Here is a 20199-nt window from a genome sequence, read left to right as displayed (position 1 = left end):
GATGTAACTCATTTTTTTTTCACAAATAGGACATGTGTGGTTTCCTTTCATACTATATTCGCTCAAATTCCCATAAGGTGGAAAGTCATTAATGGTGCAAAATATCATTGCTCGTAACCTGAAGGTTTGTTGAACATTCACATCATACACATCAACCCCATCTACTCACAATTTCCTCAAGCCTTCAATCCAGGGAGTCAGATAGACATCAATATCATTTCCTGGCTATCTTGGACCCGCTATGATCATAGACAACATAATGTATTTTCGCTTCATGCACAACCAAGGAGGAAGGTTGTAAATCATTAGAAAAATAGGCCATGAACTATGATTGGTGCTCAAGTTATCGAAAGGATTCATTCCATTTGAAGCAAGACCAAGCCTTAGGTTTCTTGGATCCTCTCCAAATTCTGGATACAAGCGATCAATTGTCTTCTATTATGGAGAATCAGCGAGATGTTAGAGCAACCCATCAATTATTCTTCCATCTGCATGTAACCTTAGGTTTTTTGCATTGTATGCACAAGCAAACAATCTCTTAAACCTTAGCATTATTGGATAATACCAACAAACCTTTGTTGGATGACTATTGGTTATGGCTGCATCATCACTGCATCCACCATCGTTCACTTTGTAGCGTGATATCCCACATGTCGGGCAGATGCGCATTTCTACAATCTCATTTCTATACAGAATACAATCATTAGGGCATGCATGAATTTTTTGGTACTTCATACCCACGGGACATAATATCTTTTTTGCCTCGTAGTGACTCTTCGATAACATGTTATCATTAGGAAGCATATTCTTCAATAACACAAGCAACTCAGTGAAGCTTCTGTCACTCCACCCGAACCTAGCCTTCAAGTTCACCAAAGCTAGCATGGCTGATAACCGAGTGAAGTTAGTGCATCCTACATACAATGGCTTCCATCTGCATGTCACCTTAAGTTTTTTGCATTGTATGCACAAGCAAACAATCTCTTAAACCTTAGCATTATTGGATAATACCAACAAACCTTTGCTGGATGACTGTTGGTTATGGCTGCACCATCATTGCATCCACCATCGTTCACTTTGTAGTGTGATACCCCACATGTCGGGCAGTTGCGCATTTCTGCAAACTCATTTCTATACATAATACAATCATTAGGGCTTGCATGAATTTTTTGGTACTCCATACCCACGGGGCATAATATCTTCTTTGCCTCGTAGTGACTCTTCGGTAACATATTATCATTAGGAAGCATATTCTTCAATAACACAAGCAACTCAGTGAAGCTTCTATCACTTCACCCAAACCTAGCCTTCAAGTTCACCAAAGCTAGCACGGCTGATAACCAAGTGAAGGTTGTGCATCCCACATACAATGGCTTCTTCAAATTTGTTTGTAATTTTTCATAATAATGCGCATGAGCATGCCGAAAACTCTCTTAGCCAAGATCACATACCATGTCTTCCATACGATCTTCGGTTTGTACATCAACTGCCTCAGGTTGAGGGGTTGTTGAAATGTGTGGCAATTCACCATGCCATATCCAATTTGTGTAAGTCGAACTAAACCCCTCACATATAAGATGAGATCTGATGTTATTCAACGACTGACGTCTCCCATTCACACATTTAACACATGGGCAGAAATATTTTGTAGCTAATACTAGTGCATTTTGTTGTGCAAATTGCAAGAAATCTTCAACCCCATTTTGATAGTCTTCGCTTATGTGAGGTGCTTTAATCCAACTTCGATCCATGTTCCCTGTTCTATGATACCAAGTACGTTATCCTATATGCATGATAATCTCACTTTTTTCGTAAAAAGGTGTGGTCCTATCCCATTCAGGAACTCCCTTTTTTTACGTCATTCATATGTACAAGTTAAGTACGTTGTGGTAAATTTGATTAAATTTTGACAGCATTTCGAATTGGTCTCCAAGTGCACAAAATGAAAGTGGTCACATGAATTGACCACATTCAAGTATGCACCCGGAGAACAAAGCGATATGTAGTAAACCAAAATGTAATCAAATATAACACAACATACTTAACGAATAACTATGAATGAAGTAAAAAAATGAGTGTTCCCAAACTATCCAAACGGACAATTCAAGATCCAATACAATGATTAATCCAAACTATCCGTATTCATCATTGTATTGAATCTTAAACAGGAAACTAAGGGTCACTCAGGATGCACATAATTTTAATATTAAAGAATTTACATATATGACAAAATGTAATATCCCCATAAGTGTGATAATGACATACATACCTGGAAAGATACTTGTAACAATAACTATGACTATGGTGATGACAAGGAAAATTGTATGAGTTTATGTTTAGTCAACCAAGAATGACATAAAAGCGCCTTAACTTCCTATGGCAGTGAAATAGTAGTTCCTACAACCAATCCCAAACACTGTGAGTAGGTGAGATAGTAAAGCAGTCACATAAAATTTGTCCATGCATGTTATTAACAAAAATGAATATAGACTACAGGAAAGTCAATTATGGCATTGAGGAACGACATCTCAACTAACTAATGCTGACCATCTCACATAACAATCTATAATCTCTTTACCTCTACATAAATAAAGAAGAAGGGTTTGCTAATTTTGATGTAAATATTTACACCTACTGGACAAAACTCCAAGTATTTGAACATGTATGAATGCAAACTAAGGAGACATAGTAGACCTACATGATTCTGTAATTTGGTTTCTTCTTATAGGAACTGATCAACTCAATGATCAATCTTCTTTATCCCCTCAATGGACAACCTGTTTGACATTGCAACTCAATGATCAATTCTCTGTATCCTTTTTCTCCCTCATAAACTATCAGATTACAATTAATCCAAAAATTTGTGGCAATATTTTGCTTCTTCTTATAGTATATATTGGGTGTGTAATTGGTATTAAAAGAACACTTTTATTTATTTAATTGTTTTCACTTTGGTAAATTCTGTAACTTCCTTTAAAGGTATCTTGATTTCTTTTACTACCAAGGTATGACTAACTGTTGTACTTCCAATATTTAACAAAGTCTTGTATAGTCACTTAATCAATTGTCCATTTATTTTCTACATTGCCACAATAACTACCTTGGCACAATTGTTCGGTTCTTTTTGTTATCATTAATTTAATGTTTGGTTAAAATTTATTTTCTTCCTCTTGTGTGAAAGCAGTAGACTACTTGATGCCATACTAAGGTCAAAACTTAATCCAGGTATATTGGTGATAGATCACTCTTGTCATCATCAATTGACACAATTGTGAAAGGAATATTTGACAACCCTCACTTCTTTCTAGCTTTTTATTGGCTAAAATAAAAATCTTAATAACGTTGGACTAAGCAAAGATTCTTCATATGTCAACATTTGTTTTTGAAAGGTAAAATAAAAACTTCATTCTTTTAGTATTCTTTTCAAGACAATCCTTTAATTGTTTGACAAATATTCCTTCCATTTTGGGTGGTTTCATGATCTAACAAATAGAAATGAAGTTATTTAATTTTTGAAACATTTTGGGGTTCTAATATTTTGTTATCCTTTTAAGAGATTAATTTCAAAAGCCATACTGCTCTACAAAGTGGATTTGACACAATATTATAATTATGTTGATCATGTTGACACAGAGCTATGTACACCTTGATCAGTTTGTTTAATTTGGAGTAGGTTTCTTCACCTTAAGTATAGAGCCATAAAATGTGAAGAAGCAAAAATTATAAACCTCATCATCATAAAATTTGTACCATGAAGAAGTTCCAATGCAAAACGAAAATAAGAAAATTGGTTAAGCAAAATGCAGCAACAAAGATTAAGTATAATCAAGTTTAGAAACTACAATTTGGTTGACCTCTTATTTGTTCTTCTTTCACCCACTTAGGAAGCAGAAAAAGGAATCAAGAAATCACCCAACTGACCTATACAAAATAACCAAAAAGGTGAGGTTTGTAAGTTCAATTTGTCTACCTTGGTAATAAATAAAAAATTCACAATAATGCCCTTAATAATTTCAATTGAATAAACACACACACAAAAATATTAATTTCAAGGGTAAATTGATAATTGATGTAGGAATTTTAGTGCCAAAATTGATTTTCAATTGAACAAAATAAGTTGAATAAATCTAAGTTACATATAGGACTATGATTCAACACTTGAGTCCCTTAACTAAGGATTGAGATTCGATCTTTGACTTGAGAATGTAGTAGCATGCAACTAGAGTTATCACTCTACCTAGTAATAGGCTAACCCAATGGGAGGAATTAGTTAGGTGACAAATAAAAGTGGTAGATACCTCCAATTTACAACCAAAAAAGGATTGTTTATTAGAATGAATGAGTTTTTGTGTTCAGTGACCAAAGGATTTTATCATATTTGTTATTTAGTCCCTTATAAACCTATTAATTTCAACAATAGTCACCCAAATCTATGTCATATCTCCGACTGTCTGATTCCAATCTCGTGTAATATTTCTATAATCTTCATATATCAACAAAAAAAAATTCAGCATATTAGCCCAAAACACAACAAGTAGTCCCCACATGAGCACAAACCACCTTTAAAGTGGTGAAACCATTTTTATCTCTTACAACAATATGTCTCTGTTCAATTAGTGACACTAGCTTGATAAATTTGTGGCCATCTCCGCAGACACTAACTTAATAAGATTCTTCAATATCTGGATGGGAATTTAAGGAAGTGTAGCTATTAACCTAAAAGCATTAGCAAGCCTTTCACTATGATGATAAAGAATAGTTTCTTTTTGTATTAGGCTGATAACCAGCCTCCCTCAATCGAATGTTTAACTCCTAAAGTTTTGATTAAATATGGTATGACTTAGGATGTGACAAATTGCCAGCAAAGAATGTGTATGTCTTTATTTTCACCTCAATCCAACTGTACACATGTGCTTTTCTCACCTTTCTCTCATGCATCAATTTTCTCACATTGAACACCTCTTGCCAATTTCCTGCTACAGTATACATATTGGATAAAGCTCAGTTTTGTGGCTCAAGTGAAATAATTTTTTCAGCACCAAGTTTTCCAAGCTCTATATTGCAGTAGTGCTTCTTCGTTGGCTTAATTTGATGATCATTGATCATTACATTGAAGTAGTATTGAACTTTGTCAATTGGGCCAACATGAGTGCTTGCAGAAACAACACCGGTAAATGTTATAGCATTCACATCCAAATTTTGTTTTTGCATCCCCTCGAATACCACTAATGCTTTCTTGGCCCAACCATGTTATGCATATTCAGTGATCATTGAGGTCCAAGAAACCAAGTCCTTTTCCTTCTACCTCTTGAAAACTTCATGTGCACCATTTACAATTGCGCCTACTGCCTATAATTCTGGATGAAATTTCAAACAATCCAAAAAAAACAAAACATATGTATGTTATAAATACCTCCAGTCATATGATATTTACCTTTTCCAAGTGTTGAACTATTATCCAATAGGACTCCCTATATAATCCATCTGGAGCAATATGGTCACTCCTATTTTAAAGATCAATGTGGAAAAAAATTCTAGTATAGTCATTTGTCCATTTATATTTTATTAGGCAATAACTTGGTATTATGTTTTGATGCTTCAAAACCAGGTGGAACCTGACAGCTAGTGGACCAACACCAAACCCTTAGGAATCATACCACTATGGATTGATCAAACTGAGTTGAACCATCATGCTCGCAAACTCTGGTCCTTATATCAATGGCAAGCAAAGGTATGCCATCAACAGTGTCTCATACAGTGCACTAGATACCCCATTGAAACTTGTTGACTACTTCAACAACCTGGGAGTTTTGTTGGTTGGAAGCATTCCTACCTATCCTAACAGGGGAAATAATGCCTATCTCCAACTACATCAAGGTTGACAACTCTCAAAATCATAAAAACCTACAAACAATCTACCTATATAGGTGCCAAGTATGAAAATACAAAATCATGTAATAAATAAATTGGTCTTGAACTGACTTCCCAATTTCATTGCAGAGACAAACAAGGTGGACCATAAAGGACCTTGGGCCAGTACTAGCTACTTGCAAACATTAACCAAGTTCACTACTTACAGCAAACAAGCCATACTAATAGTAAAAAATGTGTGCACATTCCATGAAGGTACAAGGTTAAAGGCAAAAATTAAAAGGGGCACACACACCTTCACCGGCGGGGCAGGGCATGCCGGCGTGTGAGCGACACAAGAACCACCTTTGAGATTGTGCGGCTGACTTCGGCGGGGTGGCACGGCCACGATCTCACTGACGGCACACGACGATATCAGAGAAATAACCTTAAGGTTGTAAGCTTCATCTTCAAATTCAAGAACACGTAGGCTAATGTTCAGAGGCAGTACTCTAACACTACGCGCAAACAAACACAGAATTAATATTATTCATCAAACAAAAAACATTTACAAATTAAATTAAATATGGACAACTTATTTTTTAATTATTTTTCTTAATTAACAACGACGATTTGCTTCTATATCCCATCTTTAATGAAGTCTTCAATTTAAAAAGTTTCATTGCGTCCTACCTACAAAGACGGGTGTGAGAGATCATCGTAGTTATATTTGCATTAATTACACAAATGCCACTGAGTCACATTCTAAGACAGTTCCCTAGAAACGTAAAAAAAGGGTTTTTTTAGTAGTGTCATTCAAATTCAAAGGTTATATTTACTTACAATGTTGGGATACTGGGATATGAAAAAAAAACTAGCTAGAAATGCATACCTTTAGAGGCTGAATAAGCAGATAAAATGGGAAAAACGTTTATAGCTGCATTGGATGGATTTAATACTATGCTCCCGTATCTAGATTGTTTTAGAAGTGGGTATGCAAGTTGAGTCAAATGATAAGCTTACACAAAATTGGTACCTATTATTGTTGATACATATTCAGTAGTGTGATCTATTATTTATTTTTTCTCTATATCTATCCTTGCATTGTTCACCTAAGAAAGGTGATAGAGATACATGTCAATCAAATCATTAAGAGAATTTCTATTTGTTGAACGTGTGGAAGTATTACAAAAATAATGAGCATGAGCTCTTAGCTATAGAGGTATCCCCTCGTCTAAGACTATGAATGGTAACGAGACAGACACGAGTAATTAAAAATAAAACATAAAAAGAATTAACAAAATTATTTTTTGAGCTCCAGAGACATATAGACATTGCAAATATCAATATGAATGTATAAATTTAAAGAGTTGTAAAAGATAATCACTTTGACAATTTATTAATTATTCTATCAATTTTTTTAAAAAAATATTTTATTCAAATTATATTTATGGAAAAGTAAAATTTCCTCCCATGATATAATGCTAATTGTATAAGATTTATTATATTTATGGAAAAGTAAAATTATTCAAATTATCTAAAATTATCACTACTGGAAAAATAACTTTCGATGATTGTTTTTTGACACATTGAAAAACGGTTTTGAATCGTCTTTGAAGCCAACGTCATGGAGTCCATGACGGTTCCTAAAAAACTATCTTAGAAAAACTATCATTCTAAGCAAAACATTGTCTAATAATACTTAATACATATAATAATAGTAATTTTGATAAAGACATTCATTTTTAATTATAATAATACCATATAATGGTCTATAATAAGATGATCTATAAGTAAATTTTATAATAGTGTTTTCAATTTAAAGGTTATTTTTATAATTATTTCAATTTCAATAATAATTTTATAAGTAATTGGAAGTAGAGATTGAAAAAGTAAAGATTTCGAGAAGAAATAAAGATTTGAAAAAAGTAAAGGGTTTGGAAAAATTGTAGTAAAGAAACATGAATTCATAAAAGATGGGAACTGAATACATACGCGATGATATGTTGAACTTGTAGTAAATTTCGATGGTAGGCGTTATCGGTGTTTGAGGAATTAAGTGATAGTGTTCCAACCGCCTCAAAATTGGCCGTTAGTGATTTTATTTATAAACTTCAAATACTAATGGTCGAATTCTATGATTTTGACACGCATATAATGATATTTCTATATACATATATACATAGATCTAACGCTAATTGACGTCTCCCGTGTAACTTCTTTATAATCACATACTCAAAAAGATCCTATTTCTGAGTGCTTTTCAATCTCATGTGCTTTAAGGAAGTTATTAGAACTATCAATTTCAATCGAAATAATTCCCTTCAATGGTGCACTCATCTTCTCAAATTTTAAACCAAATTTCAAACACTTTTGAATGGACTCTTTTACTCCTCTCAAGATAAATTCATCAAAATTATACATAAATTACATAACTTAGACCAATTTTACATAACGAAGATAACACTATCATACTGCATGTAATAAAAATAGTACTTCAAATAAGTAGTTTAACTAAACAGTGAAATTAGGTGTTGGTTAAAAGTGAAACTAGCCGTTATGGTGTAAATTATATACACTCTTAACATTAAGAGAAAATTTCCAAGTCATTCAATTACACAACTTTCTCTCTTCCGATCAAATTATGCTATATTGTTTACATGTACACTTGAATCATCCATCAAATGGATCCAAACTTTTCAGAGTACTACGACCAACTTGAGTGGCAAATCATTGAAGAGAACATTATGGACAACACTAAGGAAGAATTCATGAGATTAATACATGAAAGGCAAGGGCAACAACAATCCAATGACTCTGCTAAGTGTAAATGTACAAAAATGGTAATAGACGGAAGTTATGAACAAGGACATAAGATTGTTCATTGATTCCTCTGAAACTTCTTCTAATAACGCTAATTTTACTGCCATGCAAGAGGAACAAAGGAAAAAATCTCTACCATTAAAGAGATAGCATGTGTTACGGAGGAAAAGCTTGAGTTAAAGCACAAAAAGTTGGAGTTGAGGGAGTTAGAGATGCTCTCGAAACAGCTCGAGTTAGAGTGCAAAGAGTTGAAGGCTCCAAAGATACATTTGCGATGATAGAGAGACAACGCCAAGATCATGAAATGATATGCAAGAGAATTAGAGAATTGCATGAAAATAGTTAACATAATGTTGTAAGTTGACTAGATATGATATGTTATGTTGAAATATGTATTAGTCAAATTAGTTGTTATGTTGTTATAGCCTTTTGGCAATTTCTCACATGCCCCACTGTCATCATCATTCTGCAATAACGCAAATCAATTGAGTAATTTCTCTTCCCTAATTTCTTGTGCTGCTTCGGATTTTTATTTGGTATCACTGTAAAGTTAGTGCTTAGTTTTTTACTTCTCCACAACTTTCTCGTGCCTTTGTTTTCGTTTCATTAGGGCCTGCACACTGCATTGTTCTCTGCTTAGATAGTTACATCACTAGATCAATAGATCATTCCTTGAAAATGCATGGAAACACTTACAAAACACACATGATACTAAATGGAGTGTTATAGTTGTGCACAACATGACATGACAACAATGGCAAATCAAGCACCACTTTCAAAACCAACAACTTGCAATCCTGGCCCTACAAACAACAAAACAGGAAAACATAGAATATACACATTTTTCTATTACAGAGAAACTTATTCAGAACCATGAGTTTTTCTTTATTTATTTATTTTTTCTCTTCTTTGTATTTCCTTCCAAATCGTCGTGACTTCTTTGTAGGAGACAATTGTTATTTACACCTCTAAACTTTATTATTATACCTTTCTTTTATATATATGTTTTTTCAAAAATATCATTTTTCAGAATGTTAGAAATTTAACACATCCTAGAAAGTATTTTTCTTAAATGTAACAAATTTAACATTTTGGAAAGCACTTTGTAGAAGTAAAGTATTAAAAATTTTGCATTTCAAAAAGTATTTTCCTGAAGCCAATTTTCAGAAGAAGAAAATCAGGGCACAAATTGCCTTAAAGTTGCTTTGTGTTTGTTATGCGTTAATACGTTCACTTTCTCAATTTCTTTAAAAGAAATCCTAGCAAGAAATAAAATTACAAGATTTTGGAAGCAGTTGTAGGAATATGAATCCCATGAATGCATCAACAATCTAATCACAATGATAACAAATTTTCTAAACGAAATAATCACCAAAATCATGTCCCGTTTGCTAATGAAGTCGCTCTTCTGGTTAGGAAGTAAAATTTTCACAATGAGAAACATAGTCAAGAACCCAGGTTCTTTGCAACTTTATGGTCACCATCATCAACTATGCCAAATTGTGCAAAGGTTGCCCCCTTAAAGACAATTTGGTGTCTCATTTTTTTTCTTAAAAATTGGTTTTCATAAAATACTTTTCATAATATTAAAATTTTAACACTTTTTAAAAGTATTTCTGAAATGTGTTAAAATTTTAACATTCTAGAAAAAGGATATTCTTAGAAAAAAATATATATATATATATGGGCAATGTATTATTAGTAAATTTGGAAGGTGTCAATAACAAATACCTTAATTGGACCAGCAATGTTTGGAGTAGTAAGGCTTGATTGGTTCATTTGTTCTAATCTAGATGTTAGTATAAAGGCATGTTTTATTGGTACCCCCTTAATGTTGTTGGCACCCTTAGCTTTACCTCTTCCGCTCCATGCACCTTTGTGCGATGAAATGAAAATGCATTTTTTGGCATCTATCCAAAATAAAACACAATTTTGTTTTGAATAGGTGTCGTGGAAATACATTTATGTTATTCATTAGGCTTATTTTTTAAAATTTTTTATGTTTAATTACTTTTTTAATCCTTATAGTTGTAATAAGTTTTTTCTCTTTTAGTCTCTATAATTTAAAACATTTTATTTTGGTTTCTATAAATACAACTTCTTAAATCTTTTGGTTCTCATTGTCTAAAATGCAACACAATTATATTCAAATCCTTTAAAATTGCTATAAAACTAAAACTTGCCATGTAAAATTACCAAAAAATTTTTTTGACAAATTAAAGGTTTAGTTACATTTTTAATCCCTATTAGTTACAATAATTTTTTTCTTTTAATCCTTATAATTATAATTTTTTACCCATTTAATCCTCATTGTCTAAAGTCGCCTAACACCATTACATCTAGATCCTCTGAAAGCATAATAAATTGAAATTGGCGGTGTAAAAATGCCATCTTTTACGGTTTTTAATAATCGTCATAAATTTTAAATATGATATTTTTTCTTCTATTTTTTCGTTCTTCTTCCCTTGTTCTGGTAAATGAGGTCAGCATGTCCACCATGGCTAAGGCAAAGCCAGCATGTCCTCTCACAATGGCCATATTGCCTCCCACCACAAAGTCACAAACTAGTGATGTCTCACATAAGTTTGGGTTATCAAACGAGGTCGCAATCTTCACTAGCACATCGTATGAGAGCTTCGAGAAGTCATCACTGGGAGAGGACTGTGGAGTGTGTGCAGATCATTTGAAATGTGCGACAGAGAATTGGGAAGTTGTTAGAAGGGAAAGAAAATCCTTGTGGTGGGTAGGTGAAGGAAAAAGAAAATCATGAAAAAAATTGTTTTTTTAATAATTTATGGTTATTAAAAACCACCAAAATCTCTTTTGTGATTTTACACCATCAATTTCAGTTTTGTGGCAATTATATAGAATCTCAATGTAATGACATTAGGTGACTTCTGACAATAAGGACAAAAGATTACTACTACAAGGACCAACAGAGTATAGAAACCTTTAATTTATGACCGATAAAAAATGTCAACCTTTTATTGGCAATTTTACACCGTCGGTTTCAGTTTTACTGTGGTCTTATTAAAGAATTTTGTTGTAACAGCATCGATCGATTCTAGACAATGAGGATCAAAAGGGTTAAAAAATTACAACTATAAGTGTTAGATTATTTTAATCTAATATTGTTAAACTTTAAAGTGATTGGAGGTTATTTTAGTTTTATTAAAATTAATTCTCTCTCTTCTCACTTCATTAGGGGTAATATTAACATTAAAAAAAGGAATTTGAAAGGAGAGTTAGGACGGAGGTTATTAGACCGTTTGTTTTACAAAAGGGAGATAATTTCTCTCTTCTCTGTCAACTTTTCATTTTTTTTTTCTTCACTTTGTCTCAAGTAAGAGAAATTTTTTAGAACTGTACAAACCAAGAATAACCCAAAGAGTTTCTGCACCATCATAGAAACCAAAGAAAGGAAGTCATGGAAGGAAGAAATGTCAAACAGAAAATTCTAAAGTGCATTATGGATTCGAGTAGGTTCTCTTAATCTCTTGTAAAAATTACAAATTATTATAATAATGAAAAATATGTTATCTAAGATCCCTAAAGTATAACTTTCTTGTATAATGAACTCAAATAAATTACACATAACAGTACAATTTTCTAATAATTGCTACTACTTTCACACAATCAATCAATCAAATAATAAACTGCTATAAGTATAAACTTAAGATAATTATTATAGAGGTAAAAAACTTAATCACCTTATATATGATAATTTATAATTATATAAGATAAATAGAAAACTGTTTTATATTATTAATGTATATTTTTCTAATTGAAAGTACAAATTGATATATAGTGCTTTGCAAAACAAAGTATCACTCGGTCAAACAAAGATAAATACTTGTTTGATCGCTCTATTACATGGGTGTGTTGGCTTCTTATCTAAACCAAGTTTATATACATTTTTGAAAAAGTTTATATATATACATATGTACTATATATATAATTGTTAAATTAAACAGGATTTTAAAGACGCAATTATGATTTTTTTAAAAGGAAAACTTACTGAGAAGTCATAAAAGATAATAAAAGATAACTCATTTTTCTTGACAAAGTTTATATATTCTTTTCAATAAGAGTAGTCTATTTATAAATAGAAGATAACTGAGAAGTTATAAAAGATAAATAAAAATATAGAAAAAATATAAAAGATAATAAAAGATATAGACAACTACAAATAGATTATCCATAATACTTCCCTTGAATGCCCATTATCTAAGAATGAGTCTCATTAAAACCTTACTAGGAAAAATCTTATGTGATAAAAACCTAATGAAGGAAAAAAAGTGCATAATTTTTAATACGTTATCACATGTCTCATTAAAAACCTTGCCAGAAAAATGTATTGAAAATGATGCACTCTTTTTCCTTCACTAGGTTTTTATCACATAAGGTTTTTCCTAGTAAGGTTTTAATGAGACTCATTCTTAGATAATGGGCATTCAAGGGAAGTGTTATGGATAATCTACTTGTAGTTGTCCATATCTTTTATTATCTTTTATATTTTTTTTATATTTTTATGACTTCTCAATTATCTATTATTTATAAATAGACTACTCTTGTTGAAAAGAATATATAAACTTTGTCAAGAAAAATCAGTTATCTTTTATGACTTCTCAGTAAATTTTCCTTTTAAAAAAATCATAATTGTGTCTTTAAAATCCTATTTAATTTAACAATTATACATATAGTACATATGTATATATATAAACTTTTTCAAGAATGTATAAAAACTTGGTAGGGAAAAAGAGTGCAGGACGTATTTACTTTTCCCCCTCTTGTAGACATTCATATTTAAGACAACGAAATTCAATTTTGCATGCTGATTACTAAAATGTTTTCCTTGTTAAAGATTTTGCAAAGACATCTACTAGATTCTCACTTGAACAAACTTGTTGAATGCTTATATCACCATTCCTTCACCATTCCTTCAAGGATCACAAGTGAAGAAGAATTTTGGAAGAATATGTTTTATTCTATCTTCTTTAATGCATCATTCTTTCAACCGAACAATATATGCAAATTGTCTTCACATATATATGATAGTCAATATCATTTTTCCTAAAGATAAATCATAAGTTCTTTGTACACATGTTGAAATAACCTACATATAATTATCTTCACAAATAATCTGCTTCTACAACCAATTAGATCTAATTTGGAAATTTTTTAATAAAATATGTCAATATTCATTGTTCCTATAAGTTAGCAAAGTTTATGCTTCACTCCATTCTAATAAATTTGTGTCAATGAAGAACTATAAGTTGCTAATAAATTAATAGCAAATGTTATATCAAGGGGTGTATAATTAAGCATATAAATATGTGTTCTTATAACACAGAGATATGGTACTTTAGGATCAAATAGTTATTCATCCTTTTCTTGAGGTTTAAAAGGGTTTTTATTCATATCTAAAGACCTTACAACCATTCAAGTACATAACAGATGTGATGGAACATTTTAAGCACCTTTATTATGTAAGCCTCTTGATGCACAAAAACCCCATTATTTAAATACTCAATTTGTAATCCCTAGCAAAACTTTATTCTTCCTAGGTCCTTCATCTCAAACTCTTTCTTTAAGCAATCAATGACTTTTGGAAGCTCTTCGTGAGTTCCACTGATATTTATGAAATCTACATAACAATTATGAAAAATCCATTTTTGGGTTTTTTCATAAAAATACAATGACAAATGAGAATATTTTTATACCATTCTTTTAAGAAATAATCACTAAGATTATTATACTACATGCATCTTGATTGTTTTAATCAATAAAGAGACTTATTCAATTTGATTGGGTAATCTTCTCTAGAACTTGTACTGCAGGGCAATTTAAATCCTTCAGACAGTTTTTGTATAAATGTATTTTTTTTTCATAAAGTCATACAAATTGACTATAAGAACATTCATTAAATTTAAATTGAGTCCTTCATGTGCCACCTTACTAATTAGATATCAAAAAAATACTTCCATCTACCGTAGGTGAATGTCTCTTTAAAATCAATATTAGGTCTTTGTGAAAATTCTTGAGCAACTAGTCATACTTTCAATCTTATAATTTTACCATTTTCATTTTGCTTTTGCTCAAAAATCCATTTGTATCTAATTGGTTTTACACCTTTAGGTGTACGAAAAACCTTTCACTTAACAAGTGATCTAATTCTGCTTCAAAAGCATCTTTCCATTTTCGTCAATCATTTTTATCAAAAATCATTAATTAACTTTGATTCTTGATCCTCAATATCATTTAATACTAGCACTATACTATATGCAACCACATCATCAACTTTGACTTTACTTTGGTTCCATCGTATTTCATCCATGACATGATTTATTGATATCTCTTTATTTTCAACAATTTTAGGTACTTGAGGTTCTTCTGGAACTGAATTATTTATTATGTCAAAGGAATCTTTTCATGTTCTTATAATTTCAATTTGACCATCTAACTTTTTAGCTCATTTTCTTGATTGAGAATTTTTATTTTTTGGAACCAACGAGGCTACTTCACTTTAGGCATGTCAAAAATTTGTTTTGCAATATTACACTGTCCAACGGGGACATCAAATTTTATTGGAGTATTCACAATTGATACATATGATTTAGCATTCTTTTTTGCTAAAGTTTGTAAATGAATTATCTTTTGAACTTCTATTCGCATTGTTTCTTTTGAGGATCAAGATGATAATTCATTCCAACTAATATCATTTTTCTTACCTGCTTGTTCTCTCCCCTTAATGTTGAGACAACTGATTCAAGATGACAATTGACAAACTAAGTCATGTATAAATATTTATAAATGGATATATTCATCCCCAACATTCTTTTAGGACTCATCTTTGTGCAGGTACAATACATCTACAAATTATCAAATGGAAAATATTAGATAGCTCACCAAAAATCAATTTCAAATAGGAGAACTAATTATAATTTATTGGCATGATTTGAACCAACACTCATTATAAACATAAGTAAACTCACCAATGTAATTTGGAAAATGTGTTCTTAGTCAAATTAATTGAGCTAACAATCTGGCAAACTTGTGGTTGCAATTGGACAACAAGCAAATATGTGACCATTTAGTTAGTGCATCAATTAAAACCATGGAATATCTAAATGGTTCACATGGTGGGCTTATTGGTCCACAAAAATCACCTTGTATTCATTCTAAAAACGATATAGGCTCACTTGTAATTTCTCCTGGTAATAATCTAATTATCAACTTTTCCTAGGAACAAATAGTACGTGAGAAATCATTGCATCGAAAATTTTTCTGGCTCTTTAATGTGTGTCCACATGAATTTTCAAATATTTTCCGCATCACAATAGACTCGAGATAGTCCAATCGATCATGCCAAACAACAAATTTATTTTGATTCATAAAATTTTGGTTTAAGACATTATGTTTTTCCTTTGTACTAATTATATTCATGTAGTACAAATTAACCATAAGAAAAGACATATAATTTTTCCAATGCATAGGTTAAGTCTCATGATATAAAAACATTCCAAATTTCCTGCCTTTCTTGTTTTAGCATGGTTTCTATTTAGATGAATATCCTTGAAACTTAACAAATTTCTAAGAGATTTAGGAGAATAAAATGTATTTTAATGTGTAATTGTTTTCTAGATAATAATATGAGCCTTTTTGGTGCCTTTAATTATATTTGTAGTACCAGGAATATTACTAACATCTGTTTCTTGCATTTTACTAAATAAGAGAAAATTTTGTTGTTATTCTTCATAGAAACATTAAGTGCAAATGATCAATGTGAGAAATCTAATTAAATTGTAACCAACTTGAAATTGAAATTGTTTATATCTTTTTTTTTTATGGATAATCATTTACAATTTAATAACTATTGAAATGTAATTTCAAATAAATTTGAAATATTCAAACCACAAAGAATGAGGGTTAATCATATCTAAGAAAAATAGTAACATTGATAACAATGATTGATACTCATATGAATACATATGTTGCTGCATTCACTTCAGGAAATAGAATAACACATCAATCGAATGAGTCTTATGATTTTTTATCAAAAACTTATTTTGTTTACTTATAAGGAGACATAAAAACAGACTCAAGTTATTTGTCAAATCATTTTTCTTGATATTACTACTATAGTAGCATATAATCTGCATGAAAAATGATTATTATTATCATCAGCATTATTATTAACATAGTCTTATTCGTAATATTCTGCACATAATCTCATTTGATAAGTAATTCTAAATGTCATTGAATTATACTCGATTTTAAAAACTTGTGGATATAAATGCATTTAATTATAACGAGCTAATGTGAGAATCATAATGAAAAGTCATAAAAACTTTTAGAGATGACTTAGTATGTTATGCAATTGAAATAAACCCTAATCAAAAGTTATAAATTTCAATTGCTTAAAGGCACCATCTATTTGAAGTATTGAAATCAATTAAATTGTAATATATAGTATTCAAGCTTTTCAATCAAGTAGTGGTTTCTTTTTTGTTTGACTTCAATATAAAACTTGCAAGCTAATAAATTTTCATGCACAAACTAAAAACACTTTTGGAGTTTTATTTCATGAAAAATGGTTTCAAAGTTTTAATATCAATTTTTTCAATTGCATGCTATAAAATTACCCATTTCAATCATTGAAACACATAATAATAAACAAAATCACACAAGCAATTAATAATAAGAAATTAATAGATTCATTTGAAATTGTTACAATTGAAATAAAATTCAGTACCATAGTGCATCTAATTTGAAATAATATTCAAATTTTATTGAAAATAAAATATATCAAGGCTAAGAGTATATATAACATACCAAATGCATCAATTCCATAATTATAATAATATAATAGTTGAAAACTTTATGTCATTCACAAACCATTGGTTGATTACCATTGTCATATTATAAGTATATGATAAAGTTATTTTACTTAATGTGTGCAAAGAAATCAATCAATGAAAACATGGAAAAACTAACCCCTAATCCAATCTATGAATGTAACCATATTTATACTATTAGTGTAATAGAATTCAACAATGATACACACACTACTAGCAAATCCAAAAGCACATAGAAATTAACATGGACCATTGGGTCTTTAAAGCCAAATATAATGTGATGTGCCATTATTTTCTCCTATTTCTTAACCTTTTTTGCACCATTTTAAATACTGATTAGTCTTAATTGTCAAATTTATTAAGCAGTTTTATTATTTGGGCCTATTCAGCTAATTTGATGTTTTTAATCTAATTTCAGGAATTAATGAAGCATTGGACTTGAATCTAGAATTGGGCTAGGGCTTGAATCCAGCATTGGGCTTGGACTTGAAAAGGGCAGACTAATTTATTCTACAAAATTAGATCTTATCTTATCTTATCTTATCTTAACTAGATATTATTTAGATTTGATCTCATCTAGATATTATTTCATCTAGATCTTATCTTATCTAGATTTGATTTGATTTTACTTATGGGCTTGGATCTAAAACAAATTTGTAAGCTTTGGGGTTGAAAAAACTATATAACAACACCAAGGTTCTAGTTTAGCTTTCTTTGTTCTATTTTTCGTTTTTTGTTTTAGTCTCTCTTCTCTTTCTCTTTTATTTTCGTTTTTTACAATTCCAGTTCAGACTTTTAGTTTTATCAATAAAATTTCATTCTCTATTTGATTAATGGAAGGCTAAGTCCGCAGTGTTGTTTTCTCTTGAGGACCAAGCTCAGTTCTCTTTGAGGTTCTATTATTACTGTTAAATTTTGTTCAGTTTTTCCTCTTCACTAATTACTCTGAATTTGTTGCTATTAATTCATGCATGCTTAGTGCTTGATTAATTGTCTTTGCGCTTAATTTACGTTCATGCTTAATGATCGTTTATGAGTAATTGGTGTGTGTAATGCTTAATCACATAATGAATGTTTTATGTTAAATTTCGCTTAGTAATTTAATTTAGGGTTGGATTAAGTGGTTGAACTGATAAAGGATAAATTCTCGCAACCTAGGATAAGAGACTTGTTTGTGAATCAAGGGAAAGCAACATATTTTAATTCTGATAAATTCTAATTCAATTTTAGTTGTTGTTTAATTTACAAAAGCAAACACCCCCCCCCCCCCCCAATTTGTTACTATTTCCCACTATCTGTTATGAACATATGATGTATCATTGCTCATCGGGAAACGACCTAAGATCACTTCCTAATTACTACATTTTAACATTTATTTGATTCGGGTACGACCTCGATCATAATGCCCTTGAGAAATTGATCACACAAAAAACACTAAACCAACGTGAACAGTTGGAAACGATTATTTTCAAAATAAAATTGAAAGTCTTGTAACACATATGTGTGTAAAACACTAAAACTCAACTATTACAACATTATTTTCTCACTTTCAGTGAGAAAAAAATTTCTTTTAATTTATAAAATATATGTTCACAGTATTAAAATATATTTACAACAAATAGAAATTAAACTAAATTTCTCACTTCTGGTGAGAAAGAATTAATCTTTTCTATTCACATTATTCAAGAATGATTTTTTCACTTTTCGTAATATTTTCTCACTTACAATGATAAATATTATTCTTTTATCTTTCCTTTTTCATGTTTTTTTTTTACTTCTGGTGAGAAAGAAATAATATTTTCTATTCACCTTGTGAGAGAAATTTATTTTGATAAGGTCTTTTGGACCTTTTACAAAATATTTTTATTATTTCTTTATTGATATAGTGTCTTCAAGATACATGACACAACCTTTCTAAAAATTTCCCTCTATCATATATATTCTGCTAGTTAAATGGTTACCTCTTAAAAATTATACTAGTTATGTCAAAATAAGTATTATTAACCATTTAACATATATTTCAATTTATTCATCTTTCTCATTTAGTTCTTTCAAAAACAAATCTCATTTAGTTAAATATGTCGATTGAATGTGTAAAACAGAATAACTAGATTCCTAGTTGGTCTTGGGTATGTAATAAATTATATTGGGAGAAAAATATTTATCTTGTGTGTACTTATGATTTTTGACAATATCAATATCATGGTTAGTTAAAAAAAAAAAGGGGGGGGGGGGGGGCAAAATAACTAGATGGGTACATGTGATATTATAAGGAATGTCTTTTTTCTTAAAAAAAATTAAAAATTGAGGATTCAAAGATTGTTTTCCCTAAAATTGTCTTAGAAAAGTAAACTTTCTAAGATGATTTTTTGGAAAACCTTCTTAGAATATTTTTTTTAAATTACAAAATTAAAAATATTATTTTCTTTATATATATATATATAATAAAATATTATTTTCTTTATATTTTAAACAAGAAATAAAATAAAAATAAGATGATATTTGTAATTATAAGGAAAAATAAAAATACTTCCTTATATTTATGTTTAATTGTGTGATACTATTTTCTATGTTCCTTAATAGTACTATACAATAAAACAATTATTTAATGTTTTGAGTTTTTCTTAAAAAAAATATATGGGTGTCTAGAGAATATAATATACTATAG

The 20199-nt window shown here is 30.3% G+C and overlaps 1 protein-coding gene across 1 annotated transcript; it reads right to left on the bottom strand.

Moving 5' to 3' along the window:
- Positions 1-225: 225 nt before the first annotated feature.
- Positions 226-1751, bottom strand: LOC114397290. The gene is made up of 4 exons (XM_028359370.1): positions 1452-1751; positions 1020-1253; positions 574-945; positions 226-435 (listed from the first exon to the last, which is right to left on the bottom strand). The coding sequence occupies exons 1-4, from the start codon at positions 1749-1751 to the stop codon at positions 226-228; spliced, it is 1116 nt and encodes a 371-aa protein (XP_028215171.1).
- Positions 1752-20199: the final 18448 nt, after the last annotated feature.

This window comes from Glycine soja, chromosome 18, assembly GCF_004193775.1.
Source record: "Glycine soja cultivar W05 chromosome 18, ASM419377v2, whole genome shotgun sequence".
NCBI classification, from domain to species: Eukaryota; Viridiplantae; Streptophyta; class Magnoliopsida; order Fabales; family Fabaceae; genus Glycine; species Glycine soja.
Note: the sequence above shows the minus strand (reverse complement) of the source record. Positions and strands in the feature narration are given on the sequence as shown.